The following is a 21,012-nucleotide window of genomic DNA, read 5'->3' as shown; positions in this document are numbered from 1 at the left end:
TGGAGCCCAGAAGAGTCTTGAATGACATTTGATGCTTTAGTATTAATCCATCAGTAGAACTAAAGGCTCTTGTCCAAAACCATGAAAAACAGCCCCTGTTGTTAACTGAATTGACTGCCCCCATGCACAAAGTAAGGTTCATACAAATATGTTAGTGCTAGATCAAGTATTCTTTAGACCAGACTCACACAGAGAAAAAAAATCTTACCATTATTGATCTACACTGTAGTATTAAAATGAAATTCCCCAGAAGAACAAAACCTTCCAATGATTGATTGCTTATCATATTGTTTGACAATGCTTTGACTCCTTGAGATAGATTTTGACCTATTTTAAGGCGTGAAAGATTTTTCCTACACATAAATTAACTGAACACATACAATGACAACGTGAGGCGTCAGACTTCTCCCTACGTGCAGCAAAAGTAGATAGAAAAAAATACATGTAAAACTGTCTATTGAAGTATCCCTTGGGTAAGGACATCCAGTGCTATAGTAAAATCCCATCAGGGTGTATCTGAATAAGTGGCAGAGTGCCATGAATGATGTACAGTGCATCCTGCAGCTTTCTTGGGTGTTACACTAGGTTAGAGGTTACACTGATGTGTGGCACTTGTCAGGCTCGTCTGCGAGTGATTGCGCTTTTCAACCCTCCAGTTTCCACCCTGGTCACATGAAGGGTCCCTGGTTGTACGATTATCATGTCATTACATGCTGTGGAGCACTAGAGTTGATTAGAGGAAGCAGGGAAGGCTCCACAAGTGTGCCTTTGTGTGTGTGTGTGTGTGTGTGTGTGTGTTGCTGCCAGTTTTGTGTCTTCTCCAGCTTTGTTCCAAAGTTCCAGTACGTGGGCCAGGGCTTATCAGGAAATCAAGGTCTTAGCGTTTCTAATGCTGGCTTTGGGAGGATGAAGCCCAATCCTAACTAAGCCCCCCTGCCGGCCAACGTCAACTGGGGGGTGTTTTTTTGTTGGTGCGGTGCATTATCAGTGATCTGGAGAGCTTGAAGTCCTCCTCGTCTCTCCTTTTATCTTCACACCGCACCACCTTGTGCTCAGAGCCTTCAGCTCTGCAGGAACAGTGGGAGACAAAGGTAACTAGCTGAGTAGGTCCTTTGTTCAATTGTTAGCATAGTGTTAGGCAGCAATGCCACTCAAGATAAAATAACTTTACGCCAGCCCAAGAGCATCTATTGGTGAGATTTGTGAGGAAAAATAGAGCTTTAGAGATTAAAAGCTTATGTCATATATATTATTATAATTAGGGGAACACAATACTTCAAAGCAAATAAAGTGATCAAGTTCCTGGGACTGATCCATATACATTAATATTTAATCAGCTGGCAGGAAAATTGTGTCTGTTTGTGCAGGAATGGCCCTGACGTGCCACCAACATTTCATCCACCAATCTGTTCTGGAGTAACTGCCATGTCGGTTCCTGCTGTTCCGGACCACAAACGGGCTAGCAATCAGTATGCCAGTACAGTATTTAGCAGAAGCGTCTCATCTCAAATCTTATCTGTAATTCTCCTCTACTTCAGTGTCCTTGTTCTGTGGGTTTAACATGGCCTCGGCTTTGATTGTGTAAATGAACATTACTTTCATGCTAATTGTGCAGAGTTGCAACACAGTCCTCAGAGGAATTCACTGTGTTTGGAGGGAGAAGAACCCAAAGGCAGTCAGAAGCCCACTTAATCCCTACCTATTCCTCTATACTCTTTACCTCTCCCAATCTGTCGTTGGAGAAAACACTTTAAGCACTAAGATTCCCCAGTCTCCCAATAAGCACAGGCTTTCTTCCTGTAAGCAGATGGTTGCTAACCGTCAACCGAATGGGCCAACAAGTTCATATGAATGAAATGGAACGCTATGAATACCAATAGAGAACAGCAATTTTTTTGTTGAGTGTAATTATAGATTCCAGGGAAAGTAACCAGAGTTCCACAGTTGGGATGTATTGTCAGTTGTCAGCTGTTATTTAGAATCCCTTCTTATGGGTGCCTTGTCTCAGGCAACCCCTCCCTTAGACGATCCCCAGCCAGCACGCTTGTAAAACAGACACACGCATCAGTCTAACTCTTGTTTCCTCTGAGGGCCTCAGACCTGCCCACCCCGAACCTGAGATAATCACTCAGCCTGTGTGTGTGTGTGTGTGTGTCCGAAGGTGTGCGTGTCCTTGTGTGCGCACGCTGATCCCGCTGCCCTCTTCATCTTCTCTAATCACTCAGGAGTGTGTTTTTTTATCTTTCCGTTTTTTTTCCCCCCATGGTTTGTGTGTTTGCGCAGGTGTGTGACCTTTTGTGATTTTAAGCCAAGAATCCAATGCATAGCAAATGATGCCTCTTGACAACTATCAATTAACAAACAAGTTGTTTATGGTACTATGGGTGATTTGTTCTTTTTCATTGTGTGGTTTTGTTTATCCAGAATTGTTAGAAATTACTGGCATTTTTTATACTATTGCAAGGAAGACTTTCACTTAAAATTAAATTATATTTTGATACATTTAATTCAGACCAGATTCAGATTTTTCTTCATCTTCCTCATCCTACAAATGGATTCACACTGAAACTACCATGGTAAAATCCTAATCCTGCAGTCCTACACAACAACAGAAATTCTTTCCTGTACAGTGTCCTTATGGTTTTACCTGAATAAGATACACAAGTGCACCTAAACACAGTGGTGATGGCCTGGGTGAGGGTGAGGGAACAGAAGGAAGTAGCAAGTCCTCTCACAATCATATCTGCTCGCAGGCAGTCTCTTTACATTCAGAGTGAGCGGTGGCCACAGCAGCACCAACATTCTCCCTTAACCCCTGGAGAATATCTCCTCAGAATCTTGATGAAGCTACAAGCCTGCACAATCCTCCCTTAGATGCAAGTCATACGCAGCAGGCTCAGTCAGGCTGTACGTAGCAGCAGAGTGGACAGCCTCTGGGGGTTTCAGGCTGCCCCCACCCCCCCCCCCCAGCCCCCCCCAGCCCCCCCCCCCCCCCCCCAGCCCCCCCCCCCCCCCCCCCACCCCTGGTGTGAAGAACCCCTGTAAGCCTTTAACTCCCTCCTGCAGGGAGAGACGAACCATCTCTGTCATTGATACCTAGACCGCTGTGTGATTCTGTGCATGTCTGTGCCCCCCCCACCCTCCTCCCTTCCTGATCCCCCCCCCCCCCCCACCACCCAAGCCCCCAGTTCATCCATCACTGCAAGTGTGAATGACAGAGGGAGGAGGAACAGAGAGAGCTTGAACCCCCCTCCTCCCCCTCAAAAACACTAATGTAATCTGTGCCAAGGTTCCCCCTCGTTGGTTAATAGAGACCTTGTGTTCCACTGCTCCAGATGGGCAACACCAACACAAATCACACACAGCTCCTCTCCTTTCCTCCTATCTTCTCCTCTCCTCCTGTCCTCTCTCCTCTTGTCCTCTCCCCTCCTTTCCTCCTCTCCTCTCTCCAGCAGTCATTTCAAGCATTAAAATGTCTTTGCAATTTAAACATCTCATCACAGGGTTTGATTTATAGTTTCACGTTGAAACCCTGAAACGTACGTCTTTTGTAAAAAGCAGTATGAAAGCAAAGTTGATTTCTGAGCATGATAAAAACATCACATTTAATTACACGTATATATATATACACAATAAAGCCAGAAACTGCAAACACCCACACAAATGGATCCTGCTGACGATACAATAGCCTATAGGCCATGATGCTGATGTCTGTTGTCGTTGTCTAAATAACAGCACAAAAACATCACATATTAGGACCCCGTTGGCTACTAACTACATAGTTTGGTGGCCTCGTACTCCACGGAGTTAGGTTGACTGGCAATGAAAGCTTGCAGGGCAGCTAGTATCCTGGTCACCTCCGAACTGGACAGTTTGAGTCTGTGTCGCAGCAGACAGGAGAACAGGTCCAAGGGCTGAGCCCCTGGAGGAGAGAGGCGGTTGACCCTGTAGCGGATCTCTACCAGCTGCAGCAGGGCCGAGTCCTGGGATCCCTGAGTGTACGGGTAGTCCAGCTGCAGGATCAGGTCTTGGATAGCGTCCGGGTCGAAGTGCATGCTGTACCCAAACAGCTGCATGCTGTTGATCTTCATGTAGCCCATATCCTGGGAAGGCTCGGTGACCTCGGGGTTCTCGACCAACACCGTCGTGTTCCTATGCTCACCTCCCAAAGCCCCCCCGGAATCCCTGACCCGGCTCCCGCGCAGGTAGAAATGCACAGTCTCGAAAAAGCTCTTCCATCGATTTCCCAGAGTCAAGGTCCAGTTGGTGCAGTCTAGGGGGATCTCCAGCTTGGTCCTCTCCCAGTCGGGGTAGCCGTGTTGGCCTATGGGCATAGTCCAGCTCTCTGAGTGACTGCCTCCGAACGGGTTGACAAACACAGAGAGCGCTGGTTCCAGGGTGCTGTTCTTGGTCAGGCACACCTGCAGGGACACGCCCAGCAGCATGTGCACGCGGTTGGATCGGACGCGGTTGCTCTTCAGCGTCAGCAGCATCCTCTTCCTCCAGGAGGGGTCGAACCAGGCGTTGAGCCGCACGTCGTTGCTGACGAAGACGGCGTGCAGGGCGATGCGGGGGTCGCGGTGCTGGAGCAGGTAGCGGAGCTCCAGGTCTTGCAGGTCCCGGTCGCTCTCCAAGCCCAGGTAGGGGTCCGTGGGGTCGGGCACGGCGGGCCGGCAGGCCCCCTGACCCAGGGCAAAGCCTGGGTTACAGCTGGAGCAGCGTGTGCGGTTCTCTGTGGAGCAGGAGGCACAGCGAAGGCCCTCTCCCACAGTGCAGGGGATGGGGCCCTGGCAGGGGGGGTGGTGGTAGGGGCAGGAGCAGCTCCGGGTCTCCTCACTGTATACTCCTATGTGGTTGTTCTCACTGCAGTACAAGATGGACAGTATGTAGCTCAGCCAGTAGCGGAGTGGTCTGGGGAACAGAGAACAAGGAACACAATGTACAGTAAAAGTCTTTCTTTTTGGTCTAGGAAAGCGTGATGCTAATCAAGATGCATTGGGAGGGCTTTGTTTGCCATTCAAATTTCCGCCTGTTACTTTTTCTATTGAAGAAATTAAAGAAAACTCGCACAGTGATTGCCACTGCATAGCAACAATATTGCCAATTTAGACGATAAAATGTGGGAAAAACAAACCTCTTCATTTCATGCCCAGCTGCTGCCATAGATGCCAAATCTGACCAAAACATTTTAATATGGAGGACTTCCCTTGAGTAGACAGGTGGGGTGATTTGGAGCCAAGAACACACATATTTTCCCGTCTTCAAATTTATGAATATAGCCTACCTGACAATCCAATGAGGATACGATCGCAAAGCAAAAACGAAACAAAAAAAACTAGGAGCCAAATATAAATATGGCCTTTCGATTAGGTTTCATAAAGCACAAGGGAATAAATGGGCTCGTCCAATAATTTGGAACCTCTATCAAATCCTCCTTTTTATGACTGGAGGGGTAGTGATAAAGCGGTGTAATTGGATTGTGGATTGAGGAAGCCGAGGCTGCATTTGCCAGTGGAGCTGATGGATTGTGTCATTTACTTAATTCCCTTCATGAGAATGGCTATCAAAACAGAGTAGTCTGGAGAGAGGCACCAGTCAGAATAAAGTTATGATAAAAGGGCCGGAGATCTAGGTAGCTGTGGAGCCCAAACTCCTTAACGGCCTTGACAGAACTATTCATAGTCGGTGGGGGAGGAAACACTGTTGTAGAACAGTAGTTGAGGTTCAACAGTTTCTCATATGGTTATCTACTGAGTCAGTGTGGATGTTGGGACAAGCAGAAGTAGCAGTGATCAAGTCATGACACGTCAGTGAAACAGTGAAATCAGTCTTCCAAGGTGAAGCTTCCTGTCCTACCATCAGCACTTCCTGTCCTACAATCAGCACTTCCTGTCCTACAATCAGCACTTCCTGTCCTACCATCAGCACTTCCTGTCCTACCATCAACACTTCCTGTCCTACAATCAGCATTTCCTGTCCTACCATCAGCACTTCCTGTCCTACCATCAGCACTTCCTGTCCTACCATCAGCACTTCCTGTCCTACAATCAGCACTTCCTGTCCTACAATAAGCACTTCCTGTCCTACCATCAGCACTTCCTGTCCTACCATCAGCACTTCTCTTTCCCTCCCAAACTTAATTGCCTCACTTTATGAAAGTTTCTCAGCCGCGGTGCATAAATCATTTGCATAATTACACGCAAGGAGGTTTGGGGAACCTGGGGTTAACGCGGGCTCCTATAAATACCAACCCCCTACCCCCCTCATCTCCAAACCTCCCTCCCTCGCCCTCCACCCCCTCCCTGCCTCCTTTACCAGCCCCGCCCCCCCTCCCGTTCCTCCTCCCCCCTCCCCCTCCCCTCCCTGCTCCTCACCTCTCTCTCTGCAGGCCTATTCTGGGCTGCGTTCTGCATCTCTTGCTCAGGCTGAAGAGCTTGTTAGCGGCGCGCTTTGCCTTGGCGAGGAGCTGGCTGCTACTGGTCTCCAGGTGACGGTAGCGCTGGAGCAGACCGGCATCCATCCTCCACAAGTGCTCCACGACAGATGTGTTCACAGCGTAATGGGTTGGCAGCCTGCCAACAAAGCTCTGGAACTCCACTGGAAGAGAGAACATGAAGAAGAAGTGTTTACTTCTGGCCAAACGCCTCAGATTCAGTTTAGTAACGCTATCTAAATGCTCGTCTCTTTGTGCCAGATTAGTAAACAAGGGAAGAAATGAAGAAAGACTCACAATATGCTCAGAGAAGCAGTTCTGCCCGAGATTTTGTCAGGGTTTATTTTATTAATATTTAGCATCTGTCAGGGTCAACTGAATAAAGCAAGACGAGCTGTAGGCCTACTCTAGGTAAGACTGTTATGGTAACCCATGAGTTAAGTAATTATATAAATATATAAATTATAGAAAATACTGTAATTGTAGTCGATTTCCCGCAAAATTCCCTGAAAACCTTTTTTTTGTTCCTTGAGCTCAGTAAGTTTCTTCAACCTGCTCAATCAGACATGTCCCATAGTTAAACTGAACTTAAATGTTAGCATACAAAAAGTTAGCTGCCTTACCATAGTCACCTGCCTGTCTTTCCATTGAAATGAACACAATTATAACCAGTTGACAGACAATCCTAGACAAATAACCAAGACAAAGAGTTGTGTTGGAGTCACCGACAAGACACACACCTGACTCTTCAAACTCGAGGTTGGCCAGAGTCCAGGCCTCCTGCATGCGCTGCATGTTGATCTGCAGGGCCTGCAGGTCAGTCCGAGGGCAGTTACACTGGGGGAAACCTGGGCTGCACTGGCACCAGCAGTCACTGGCCCGGCACACAAACTGGCCCTCCGAGTTGCAGCCGATGTAGCTGAGGGCGGCCTGGACGAAGGGCCCGCGCAGGTAGCCTGGCAGGATGACCTGAAGCCCTGGGGGGAGGAGGGATTTGAAAAGTGATGCCATTTCTACAGTAATGAAGGTCTCCCACTTGTCCCAGCACAAATATCTCCTGGGTAAACCACCCGGTAAAGCACAGTGCACAATGTCTGCCAATCAAACGAGAACTGTCTTGATTTCACCTGCGGAGACAACCTGCTTCTCAACACCCTAGCTTTGTGGCATGGCCATCTGTTACAGATGCTGCCAGTGAATCTGTCAGGTTCACAGATCTGTGTATCCAAAGAGATTTTGTAAGTAAGTACCTTATCTGCAATCCCCATTTCAGACCTACCTTGTAGCTGAATCTTGTTTTCCGGACTGTGAACCAGCACCGAGCTGACAGAGTCCAGGTTGTCATAGTTACTGCATCCAAGAGGTCCCGTTCGGGTTTCAGACACCTGTGAGGAAAGTTCAATATTCAAAGAATCCAGACACATCTCTGCCAAGCTTGTGCATGGTCGTGTGTGTGAGTGTCCCTAGCTTATGAGTTCATAAAGGAACATCGATCAATGCAAAATGATACACATCTTTAATCTCTACCCATACTCACTCCATCCATCTTATACTGAGCTCTAAAACAAGTCAGAACCAGGCCATTTATCACAGTAAATGAAACCTCATCAAAGAGGGCTGCTTGCTTCAACTACTTTGAAGAGATACGTTAAGACTGGGAGTTTCTGTCAAGTGGTGGAGAGTTCTGGAACAACCATCTCGAGGTGCAGTGCACTTGGAAAGCAGATGATGGAAACAATTACACCGTTGGTGATAAATTATACATCTTAGCTTCATGCTACAAACACCGATCTGAGCTTTATGCTCTACCATCTCCACACCATGATTCCAAATTCGGCGCCATATGTGTTTCATGAATAACAGTAACAGGTGGCTCTTGGCCGCCCTCCCACTGTAACCTCTTCATAACTCTGTGTTCAGGAGCGTGACATACTGCTCACACCGCAAAATGGCTGACTAATGGCAGCGAGCCTCTGTGGAAATGAAGGCAATGATATCCGCTATCCATCACGCTAATACTGTAGGTTCTAGCTAACACACTCTCAGTTAGGCAGCTGCTTTTCTTAATCAATAGCTACTTAGCACCCAGGTATGCTCCCCACCTTGATGAATGAGCATGCTATATTATGCCTGTTATATGACTGAATTCAGGATCAATCCACTGTAGTAGGGCAACACTATTAGAATTTGTCTCCCGTCTTTCCTTGTCAGCGTATTTGAGCCAGATAGCACGGTGCTGGTGGTCTGAATACTGTATAATGTGCTGACATACTCCTGTCCATTTGACTTTATTGCCCTTGGAGTAGTTAGTCAAATTGCGGCATTACTCTTTGACATGAATTCATTAGCCTGATGCAATCCCAGTGAAGTATTCATTGCCAGTCACCATCGCTCTGAACGCAGCGTTGATATGCTTCGCCACCCCTTTTTTTATGCCGCCTGGAAGCTGACAGAATACTGGCCCCTTGTCAGTCATTTTTCCTCATTTGAAAGGATAAACCCCACATATCATAGTTCAAAAAACAATTTGGCCCCAATTAAATGAGGTGGAAAAAAACCATCAACCCAAACTAATCTTTCCAGCACGCACTAAAGACAGAATATTTACCCCTGGGGCATCAGATATTAATCCCAGATTACTCCAGGACAGCAGAATTACCCCCGGGTCAACAGGGTTACCATTGATCAGCAGGGTTGAACTGGGATAGTAGAATAACCTTGGGTCAATTTAACTACACCAGGACAGTATAATTACCTGTGGCTCAGCAGAATTGCCTTAGGCAGCAGAGTATCCAGGGGCCGATTACTTACCCCTGGGTCAACAAAGTTATCTTGGGTCAACAAAGTTACCCTGGGGCAGTATGTAGTAATTACCCCAGAGTCAATGGTTACTCCAGGCTGCAGAGTATCTTGGGGGCCATGTAGTTACCCCAGGGGACAATAGAAGTAGAATGAGAGTGTTAGTCTCCTACCCGTATAGCAGTGGAGGCGATCTGGAGGTGGTGCAGTCTGCGCAGGGTGCTCTCCCGTTCTGTGAAGTACGACGCAGCCAGCTGGTGGAGCGCCTCCAAGGTCACTGCACCTGTGCTGTTGCCTCTGCTGCTCCCGGGTCGGACCATGGGTCCAGCCTCAACCCCAGAGATGACTTCCTGGCCTCGACTCAACTTCCTCTTGTCCACAAATATGGTCAAGGACTCCTCCCCTGATGGCAAGCGTAGAAAATAGAGCTTTGTTTACTAAATGATCTAGTATTCATTGTTATTCAACTTTAGTCCTGTTGGGGAGAGATTAGTGTGTTTCAGGGTATGTACACTCTTGTCTCTTGCTGAATGTAAAACATTCTGTAACAGAGCTCTAATAGATAAATAAATGATGTATTGAACTAGCATCCAAGGAATCTAAAGCCGTCTGATCATCAGTAAAGAAAGAATGGAAAGAAGTCTGTGTAAGTAGCAGGAGACGGCAGCATGCTTTCGAGAGCAGGGGGAGAGTTTAGTGTTGACATGCTGAAGTGTCCCCGAGGACAAGACGATATTTGAGTCTGGCGGTGCTGGGATGTGGGTCAAACGGAGGAACAAGCCTACTCTCTACAGCCCGCAGGGGAAGGCTGTACTGCATCTCCCACAACTAACCAATGTTTTTAAACCTCAGTGGAACAAAGCTGGATGGTAAGCCTCTCTTTCCGGTACTGTACCTCCCAGAGTGGCTGAAAGGAGGAGATGCGTCCCGTACTTCTTGATGATGCTGTCCGTGATCCTCCGGAGGGTGGGCCTCCTCCCCAGCTGACGAATGGTGTGCATGAACTCGGGGTCGAGGGGTGGAGCCAACATGCTCCAGTCACGCTTCTCCACCGCCAGACTGTTGACCTTCCATCGGCCAAACTCCCTGAGAATGTCACAACCTGCCTGTCAGAGACTGAGAGTTCTCCATTGGTGGATATGCATTTATAAAGTGGAATGCATTACAAGAAGCCTTTCATCTTCTCCCAGTTGTTTTTGTGGTAAGATGACAACATTGTGTTAGATTAATGCAAGTAATGGTGGATTAAGAAAAATATAAGTACAAACTGCAAAACAGAAAGTCACAAACTGGAAACCCAGACTACACTGAACAATGAACACCATGATACCCTGGAGGAGATATAGCAGTGAGTTCTCTATAATTTGTCCTGCAACACTTGTATTTGCACACAGCTCGGAGGAAAACCATCATGGGAATGGTTGGAATTTACTCTGACAAAGTCCCACTGGCTCTTGAGAAACTCATGCATGTTTACCAGACTGAAGGAGTGTTGGAGTTTGGGGCCCTTAACCATATAGTGTTCTTCTCCTACGCTTTCCTGCCTTGTTTTAAACGCCAGTTATAACAAATTAAGCATTGTTTGTAGATGGGAACATTGCATCACAGACACCCACACAGATAAAATGAGTTAATGGTCTAAGTCTTGCACTGCATGGAAGTCCTAATGAGACTGGGGGGCAGTTCTTACATGCATTATCAGTGTCATAAATTGCCAGCAGAGTGGCCCTGAACAAGTGACCTGACCGAAAGTGCCGGAGGAACGATAAACTACGACGTGGTGTCCCCTCTAACCATGAGTGCCCATGACCCATAATGGGCTGAGCCAAGTTTCAAGAGCCTCAGTGCATCCTGAACCAGAGACCTTCAGTCAGGGAGGTTTACCAGTCAAACCCCCCCCCCTCCTCCCCCCCAAAACCACTCCGCTAACCACTGTAGAAACCATTCCTAGCTAGCTGAGCAGTGCCATACTGCAGAAACATCCTCTTCTATTTACATTTAGCATTGTGTAAACTGGGACCTACTCTGCCTGCGGCATGCCAAACATGTCTTCCCTCTCTGTCCCATTGCAATCTCTCAGTGTTTCTGCAATGCATCCATTTCCTCGTGGGAGGCAATCAAATAACTGCCACCAGAAAAGATCGGCAAGGATAATAATTGGCAAATCAGGACAGTGTGGAGAGTGTCATTACAGCCAATCATCATAACGAGGGACAGACTGAGTGTCTCCCTCAGTCAATGCTTGATGGGCACTGTAGTTGGTAGGCCCAGTTAGCCTGGGGCTGATTTACCACCCGGTACATTTTATAGGAACTGGAGGCTAGGCATGGTGGAGAACTGTCCAACTGCATACTGCACTGACCTGGGGCCATGTGTAATCAAGAGCGGAGAAAATAAGACAGATAACTACATGCTATCTATTCTCATGGTGCACTAGATAATGCAGCAACTATTCACTATCTTTTCATGTAAAAATCCAGAGTGAAATCCTGCCTATCTACACAAAATACCCCGTATTTACGGGATTTATTTTTACTTGTAAATATAAAAATGAATATTACATATATATATATAAATATTACATTCACACTATTCATGAACTATCAAGTGGTCATGTTTCAAGACCAAATATTGCATTTATTGACATCCATAAGTCTGTAGCATATCAGCACCCCCCGAAGACATTAGGCTGTGAGATTGAAAAAGGTTAATTGTTTGAAATGGGATGGGTACTTCTGCAAGACACTGTTTTACTGTAGTCCTTATAAATAACTTAGTTTTATCATGGATTCGTAGAGAATGAATTAACTATATGGTTTAAGACTGTAGTATAAGCTACTTGTAACTCCTAGCCACAAGAGGGAGAGCAAGTATTGTCCCATGTAGTAATGTGCAGTGTTAAATGGCATACTGTCTGTAACATCTTTTACAAAATGTCACAGAAATGCGCAAATTAAATGTTTTAACAGATGTTGTAATGCACTAAATGATAGAACTTTCAATTAAATAGAAAATACTTTCCACACAGCATGTATCAGATGGACATGCCGTATGCATAGGCCTAATCGCTCGTCATAATCCATTTTAAAGTTAGGTGCAGTAAGGTGATTTTGACAACAGTACACATAACCAACTACGCTGGCGGAATCAAGTGTCCCAAAAACGGTGCTATGTGCCACACAAGCATTGGCAAAGTGTTTGTTAAGATGCTTTCAAAGGAGAGAAAAACAAGCAGGAAAGACTACCACACACACTGACATTCCACTGTATATCTCACCTGTAGATCTTGTATCTGGTGGTAAACCCTTGTCGGTGTCTCTCCACTGTCTCCATGAACTCCAGGGAGTGATGGAAGGGCCCTTTGTCAGACAGTAGCCACCCCAGGGGCCCAGAAGAGCCATCATTAGGACCTTCAGAAGCCACCGTCCAACAACAGCAGCACAGAATGAGAGCTAGCACCCCTTCCCACAGGAGCACCGCAGACGGCCCTCGAACGCCAATACAACTCATGCTTCTCCCAACCACTCCTCATCCTCTCCAAACTTCACATGGGTCCTGTAATGGCAACGTATTTGACTAGATGAAAAACGTAGCCCAAATGGGGGACTTAATTAACACAGGACACATCCTTCATTGACTGTTAATGTGCTGTCTGACACACATCACATCAACTGAACCTTTTTCTCAATTTAATTGAGTGTTCAATTGACAGGATACATAGTACATACGTTGTCATCTGGTACTGTACCTGAATTTTGACTGCGAGTGTAGACCAATTATGTCTTATTAATCAGTTACTCAAACGTCCTTCAAGTGCTCAATAATTTTCTCTCATCGCACCGTGGTCGAGATCAAATCTAGAACCCCACAGGTAAACATTCCAGATGTTGGAGTCCAATGTCCTAAGCGACTTCGTAAACCGCGGTCTACTGCTCTGCAGAAAGATCACCAAGAACGCGCGAGGATTTTAATAGATCCTCATTTCGAGGTGAGACACATGCAATAACCATAAAGTGAAAATATATGACGGCAATGCCCAAAATAAAATAAAAATATAAGCCGAGTAAACTTTAGATGACGGCACTTGTTGATATTTATCAATCCTCAATCAATATCTTCATCCGCTCCGGTCAGTGAAATGCTCATTGAAAACATTTCATGCGCGAGCTGCAGGTACCCTCCTCATCCCGCACGAGTTGTGTGACTGAGAAACTGGTTGGTTGTAGCGGAACCGAGAGTAGAACGTGGCCCCGATGTGGACAAATGAAACATTGTGCGCATGTAGCTCGACATCGCATAGTCTGCTTTATTAATAAATAAATAAACCACTGATGATGCACGTTATCACTAATCATTAACAACAACCGTGTCACTTTGTATGTAGCTATCCCTGTCACCATTAGCAAGTGTTATTTTACTTGTATAAAATAGATAGGACAATACATTTTCAATAATAAATGACTTAGGCTTTACATTAATGGCTTTGGAGAAACTGTACCAAATTGACACCTGCAGTTTGATCAGCTTTCTGTCGTTTCGACTCTGATCTCCTTTCCCAAATGATGCATCTGTCATTTCCCTGATTGCTTAGACAGGTGTTGAGCAGCAGCTGATATAGTTTTCCCTTTTCTCATGGCAATATCACAGCTACCTGGCACACGGTTGACATATTTCAAGGATATGTGACAATTGAGTGACTTTAGTTGAAAGCGGATCCTCGGAGGCTGTGGATTATGAGGAGAAGGTGAGTGGCAGGTACATGAGATACATCTTCAATTAGGCTGTCTCAACTTTTTACAAAGGCTCATATGAAAAATTAAATGTCGGAAGACGATGTTTTATGTTGAGGTAGATCTGGATGGTATGGACACTACATGTCGTCTTTGTTTAGTCATCCTTCAGATGGCTGAGCGGTTACCTGAAGGTTGCCGGTTGGAATCCTTGCCGTGAAAATTACGTTTTGTCCTTGGGCAAGGCGCACTTCACCCTACTTGCCTCGGGGGAATGTCCCTGTACTGAAAGTCGCTCTGGATAAGAGTGTCTGCTAAATTACTAAATGTAATGTAAATGTAAAAGGCTGTCGAAAATGTGTTGGTAAATCTCATTGGACAACCCTGTCACCATAATCAAGTATTATTTAATTTTATACAATGTATAGGATTACACATTTTCAAATATAAATCATTCAGGGTATAATGACAAAAGGGAAACATAATATAATCAATAGTCTGCATAATAACAATAATCAGTTTGGCTTGTTTTAGTGTTATTTGTCAAGCACCTGCAATTGTCACAGCACCTTTTATCCACCTTCAACCCCAAATTCAAATGGTCCATTCTAAATAATGAGGGGTCACACTATAATGAAACAGTCACAATTACATGAGACGTCCATCTAAGATTTAGGTATGCCTTCCATTTAAATAGCCTTGTTTTATTTGAAATGCAACAGAAAGTTACTCATGTCATCTCTGTGAGGAGAATAAGCTCTCCCAGGCAAGGGAGATGTGATATCTAACAATAAGAAAGTATGCAATTGCTTGTGCAACAAAAGAAATGCATTAAATATTCCATCTCCTCTGTAATTTGTGTGAGGAGAGGATAGGAGATCTGAAGAAGGGCTAAATGAGCTTTTCCCTGGGGCTGTACACAGCTACAGTCTGCTGAAATCTGGGCCATTGTTGTCTGTATACACTGTAATTGAAAAGTTCCCAAACCTCCACTCTTTTCTCCTATCTTTCTCCTCTCCCCTTCTCTCTCCATTCTTTCTCGCTCACCTTTCCCTCCCTATCCCTGTTGCCATCTCTCTCTCTCTTTCTTTCTTTCTTTTTTCCATTTCTCTCTTTTTCCCCTCTGTACTTGTTCTCTCCCCTTACTCTCTTTTCTTCCTCCTCTTTAACTTTACTTCCTTTCTCCCTCTTCTCATTCACTAACCTCTTTTCTCCTTCATGATGATCCATCGCACTCCCCCCCCCCCCCCCCCCCCACCGACCCCCACTGCCTGCTGTGCTTCAGGATGTAACTGGCTGATGTTGATTATTTGTGCAGTAATCATCCCCTGAATTTCAGTCTTAGTGGTGCTGTGGAGTTGCAAGACCCCACTTTTCATCCGGTTGGGGGACGTACTTTAACAGGGTTTTTATGTGGGGTGTCAAAGGCTCGGGAAAATTTGCCAACAGGGTGCCCACACTAATCACACTCTCACATGAAAAGGAGAGATGTTGTTAGCCAGTAGCCAAGATTGCACCAGGGGGGTACCTCAAAAGTTTCTCACTAATCTGTTTAGTCTTGATAGACAATGAAATAAGGACTGTGGCAGACAGGGAGGGGCCGCTTGGCATTGTCACCTTCAAGATGCTGTGCAGCTCCATGATTATCCTCTAAAGACGGGAGGAATAACGACTTTCTTCCAAAGACTTTGTGTTCACAACTCCCGATGGCCACAAGAAACGAGCGAACACGTGCAGTCCTCTTCATCCACACCTTGCCCAATTTTCTCAGCAATCACTGCTTTAGTAATGTATCACACCTTACAAATACAACATCATGCAGGTCACAGGCAGACACCTGTGTTCTGCGCCCACATTGTCCTGCGGAGATGTATGCTGTTTGAAGGAAGATGTAACTTGGCAGGCGGTAGAACTGCAAGTGAGGTTAAAATGGAGTGAACGTTCAGATCCTGGCTGAGTGCTGACTCCACTAAGCCCCAGGAGACTCAAACGATGCCAGAACCTCTCCAAAACAAGTAACTGGCATGACAGAGGATTGATTGGTGTAAGTCAGAGAGATTTTATGGAATTAATTAAAAAATATATGTTTTCATTGTTTCATGTTTTCAATTTGTCAAGGACGTGTTGCAGTACTCACCCTCTTTGGCCAGACATGCTCAGACCGTCGGTTTGGTTCATACGTTCCACGAATGCAGAATTGACAAAACATTTAAGTTCCGAGCATCTTGTGTTGACCGAGATGTTGCCTCTAAGAACAAAAGGTCGTCCTTATCTTGCATATTTTCATTTCTCATGTGAGCTAGACTCTCACGAGCCCTGTTGGTGATTCAGGTCAGGGAACAAACATGTCCTGGGCATTGTCAAAGTCCTGACTTCTTTGGCCAGGTTCTATTTTTGCTACATCCCTGTACATGCCCTTTCATTCTTGAGTCACACTGCAGCCGTGGAGAGTTGACCTAGAATGCTTAAATTCACTTGTGTTATAGATGAACAGCGTGACTAGGTGAATAGTGGAAGATAGAGAGAAAGACACAGAGGGCAAAAAGTATTCAAGGATTCACCTGTTTTAGAATACGTATCAGCATGACTGGTCCTACTGCACATGTTAATCAAAGACTGGATGTTTTATGTGTCGAATAACTGTATTTGAGTTGTGGTCTGTTGAAGTAATGATGGCTTTTAAGTTAATGGTCCGTTTGCTGTGCTTTAATGGGTCTCTAGCTCCTGCATTACACAGTTGCTAAATGAGTGTGCGATGATTAATTTAATGAGTCTAAACAATACAGCCTAATAGAAGGCGGTCGTATTCTGAAAAATAGTTTCAGTTTGTGATGACCATGGATCAGTAAAATAACTGTGCCTTCTTTATCATAGCATGAATGATGCATTTTACACCTTTAGAAGTTCAACAGTAAATCAAAAGGCAAAAATATTCATGTTTAAGATGGTCCCATACAAAAGATCACTTATTTTTTGTGTCTTAGAAATCCATCTCTCTTCCCCATAACATTTATATTTCGCTCTAAAGGTGACAGTGCTTCATGTTAAATTAAAAAGTTGCACATACATACACACCCCCACGCACCCACTAGCCTAGACAAAGCATTTGTTTCCTTTGTAATAGTCAATATGGTGTGGATCTCTTTTCCCATCATTTGTTTCCCAGGTCTGGTCCAACAAAACTAATGAAGCTTGAGCAGCCATGCTGGGTGCAGGCATTGATCATCCTCACATTTGAGGGGGTGAGCACACCAGGGGGTCAAGCTACAGTATCGAGATATGGGCTTTAGAGAGAGAAAGATTCCTCCATTTATTCATTGAGGAATTGGGGGGAAAAATAAATTTTAAGAGAGCAAGGTTTGCTAGATAACTAAATATTCCGTTAATGTACAGAATGAAGTATTACCAACAGCCTGCACACTAATTGTTTGGTAAGTAAGCATACCCCCTTTGTGCTTGATAATTGCGCACATTATCACAAGCTTCTTTGTCTATTCAATGGAAAGTAGAATACATTTAGACATTGTCATCTTTTCGTGGATATATTTGGATCAGCATAATTATGAAAGGAGATCTTTCTGAAGATTGCTGTCTCCGTCGTCTGCCCTCATCAGGATATATAGATATATAGTATACCCATGTGTGACAAACCTAATGTTTACAGCTAAAGATTTACATTTAGTACAGTTTCAGGGTATAAACCCAATAATTAAAACGGTACAGGACATGAATGATAGAGAGTTATATCACATTTGTATTTGTTTGTTATCACACCTTAATTACTCATGGAAATGGAATCCTTTTGTGATAAACATGCTGGTGGCCAAAATAACATTCCCAACATGGCCACTCATCCCGATAATTATTGACTGTCTGTTTTCAGGGCTACCCCTCAGGTGCCTGGTCTTCCAGTAGTCTACCTCTGCAGTTAACACCAACAACGTGAAGAAGTCTTCTATCAGGTCCCGGGGATGTAAACATCTCCACAGGCTCACTTTCACGCTCAAATGAATCGCTGTATGAAGTAAAGCTGCATCCAGTCTGTGTGAGGTCATATTTGTCATGCAGCCCACTAGCCAGATCAACATATCAAAGCTCGCCAGTGCAGTTATAAATGTATTGCATCTGATGTACTGTAGATTGGATGCATTGGTGAGATTGCGTTTAATCCTTCTGTAATGTGTAGGAACATGACAACGAATTGAAGGATGTATTCAGATCCTTTGTGGTGTAGTACTGTAGAAAGGATTTTATATTTTTCCCCACAACCCTTTGTTTCCATGCAAGGGTTTGTTGATGTTTGAATTGACAAGAAATATACTTTGTATGACCTATTGACAGTGTAGGTGATCTTTCCTGGAAGTCGACTGTACGGGATAAAAAGAGTGAGGAAGTTTCCACATTTTGTTTCCAATTCTTTGCTTAAAAATATGAATCCTGTTCCCAGGCATCGACTGTTAAAAACAGCATATTAAGCCATTGTAAACATTGTCAGTTTATCCTCCAGGGGCTTGTTAAAATGTATGTAAGCATCTGTTTGCTTTTGTGAATCAGAATCTGACAGAGGGGATGATGTTTTTTCCACTAACGGTCATCCGCTCCGTGCCGCTCGTTAGACCGACTCCTGAGCCCTCTCTCCCTCTCTCGCTGTCTCACCTGTGTTGAAACCTGCGGTGATCATTAACCTATGTTCTGGGTACAGGTTTTATGTCAACATTCAGATGGCATCAGGTCCATTTTTAATGCGTAGTCTTAGATGTCTTGGTGAAGGGATGGGCTTCTGGTGGTGGTTGAGGGGTTTCTGCTGCATCCATTCACATGTTCCTCAGACACTTAGTGTGCGTGTGTGTGATGTGGGCTCACCTCAGGGCAGTGCACTGCTTTCTCTCAGCTCAGGATAATGAATCATGATGTAGCAAGCGAGGTCTGGAGCTGGAGCACTCATGGTAATGCTGCCTGCCAAAACACTGGGACCACTGAGCAAAAAGTGTTTTTTTACCTTTTTATTTTCGACCTTGAGTATTTTGGATTAAGAGACCTGTTGAGAATGTTTTATTGGTGAACCTTTAAATTAAAAATGTCTCTCCAAATTATGGAGCCCTTAGGTATGTTGTTTAGGTGATGTTCATGTTTAGTATATTTATGGCAATGACTTGAATTGGACAGTTAGAATATATTACACATGTTCTGACAAAGACTACAGTGGAATTCCTTTCAATGTTGTGTATCAGTACAAAAGTATGAAAATGTTACGCTCCACTGGTTACTTTGGGTCACATGGGTCACCTTTCTTGTACCTCTCAATAAAAAAAAAAGCTCAGCTCAGAAACTCGGCATGACAGTTCCTGACAGGCCTCTGATTCTCTAATAACCAGTGGCTGACATTAGATTTCCAAGGATGGCATGGATCCCTCTTCACACACCCCTCACACGGAGGGCACAGCGAGAGGCGATGAGCATTTGTATTATTTATTTATCTTTTGAAATGACTGTTTCCAGGCTTAATGTCAGCCACCCTAAAGGGCCCATTGGCTATTGGAAAGCTGTGGGAATTATCATAACTAATGTATTTTTAATACTGACCAGCTTAGAGTCCTGCGGAGGGGTTGGCGAAGTGGCCCGGCAGGTTCTGGGACTGCCAACACAGCATCTGCGGGAATGTAATTGGGATTCATCATCCCTCCTTGACAGGGGTTAAGACACTCTAATTTAAAAACCCAGCCTGAAATATTAAAGAGTGATATTTCTTTTTCTGTAGTCCTCTTGAGTGCCAATTGGGTTGTCATTCACTGAATCAGTTTTTTTTGTATGGTTGAGCTTTATTGAATCCTGATTCATTCCAATTTTAACGCAGCCCATCATTGTATTTCCTTTTTGAGGCACTGTATCTGCTTACTCTGACAGACTGTTCAGGATGTGGGTCAGGATGAAGCTTCTCTCATCAATTGAAATTTGCAATTTACCTAACTAGAGCTTGGAGGAAGGATTGGCCACCTTGAGAAAAATGGCAGCTTTCATGTTTTACAGATTTGAGGATAAAAACATATTTTACTAAAAAGGCCAATGGTTCTTCTTTGAGTTATCTTTATGCCTCAGCTAGCTGGCACAAAACCAACAACCAACAATTACTACAAGTGAATGACGAAAGCACTCTCTAAGGACATTACTCTCAATGGAAATTTCCGAGTTGAACATTTCCAAAAGAGCGAGCTTCTGACATCAGAGCGAGTTCATTGTATATCTAACTTCTCTGGGGGCCTAAGTGTGTGTGTGAGGGGGCGGAGGGTTGAAACTGCCCTGAGAGGTCGCTGGTGTTCAGGGAGGATCATTGAGCCTCACGGCAGGATACTGGCTGTGAAGAATGGGGACATCTGAGAGGTTGAAGTGGGGCATGGGAGGAGGGCTGAGGAGGAGAAGGGAAATGGCCCTGCTACGCTGGGAACATGCCCAGCGCATTGATGGCTGACACCACTGGATCAATGGTGCTGTGTGACCGGCCAGCATGCCTCATACAGGATGATCACGTGGGTAGCTTCAGGCCTGAGAGTCGAGCTCCATTTCACCCTGGTGTATTGACCCTTAAGGAAGAAGGAGGTTTTCAATTGCACACGGCCCCTTTAATGTGTGAGCCTATTGACTTTGCCGTGTAAGTGTCTGAATAATTTGATAGAACACAGTGTGCATCATATTTTTTCTTGGACTGAAAGTTACATTTATCTTCCTCATTTGGTGCCTTTGCTGTGAAAAGTAGTCTTGGTGTTGTGACTCAGAGAGCCCACACTTAAGGGAAATAAGCATGATTCTTTCATCAAAGGACATTGTAAGATCTCTCACCAACACTAAGATCTGCCTGTTGACATCAGGAAATCCCAATTCCCAATCATTAAAGTCGTCCTACTTGTCTGTAAATATATTTATGTCTCTATCCTTCAGTCTCTATGTCTCCATAGTAAAAGCCCATTCAGCCCAGCCTCATTACTACTAAGCCAAACACCCAGCACTAAAATATCCACCTTCCTCCTCATCTGAATTCTAAATGAACACTACAAA

The 21,012-nt window shown here is 44.8% G+C and overlaps 1 protein-coding gene across 1 annotated transcript; it reads right to left on the bottom strand.

The window, feature by feature from the left end:
- Positions 1-3,532: 3,532 nt before the first annotated feature.
- On the bottom strand, positions 3,533-12,755 carry LOC146271072 (BMP/retinoic acid-inducible neural-specific protein 3-like). Its single transcript, XM_084707473.1, has 7 exons — positions 12,510-12,755; positions 10,128-10,318; positions 9,406-9,635; positions 7,713-7,818; positions 7,174-7,410; positions 6,375-6,597; positions 3,533-4,911 (listed from the first exon to the last, which is right to left on the bottom strand). Exons 1-7 carry the CDS (start codon positions 12,740-12,742, stop codon positions 3,771-3,773), a joined length of 2,361 nt encoding a protein of 786 aa, XP_084563599.1. The 5' UTR covers positions 12,743-12,755; the 3' UTR covers positions 3,533-3,770.
- Between the last annotated feature and the right edge of the window lie 8,257 nt (positions 12,756-21,012).

The sequence above is a fragment of the Hypomesus nipponensis genome, chromosome 10 (assembly GCF_054491055.1).
Source record: "Hypomesus nipponensis isolate SF chromosome 10, ASM5449105v1, whole genome shotgun sequence".
NCBI classification, from domain to species: domain Eukaryota; kingdom Metazoa; phylum Chordata; class Actinopteri; order Osmeriformes; family Osmeridae; genus Hypomesus; species Hypomesus nipponensis.
Note: the sequence above shows the minus strand (reverse complement) of the source record. Positions and strands in the feature narration are given on the sequence as shown.

Bases quoted from the DNA above. Each gene is read 5' to 3' on its own strand.
- LOC146271072 (XM_084707473.1), bottom strand. From the start codon at position 12,742: ATGAGTTGTATTGGCGTTCGAGGGCCGTCTGCGGTGCTCCTGTGGGAA. The intron at 6,598-7,173 runs GTGTGTGTCTTG...TCTCTCTTCCAG, and splicing joins CCTCGAGTTTGAAGAGTCAG to TGGAGTTCCAGAGCTTTGTT. The intron at 4,912-6,374 runs GTGAGGAGCAGG...TCTGTTCCCCAG, and splicing joins ATAGGCCTGCAGAGAGAGAG to ACCACTCCGCTACTGGCTGA.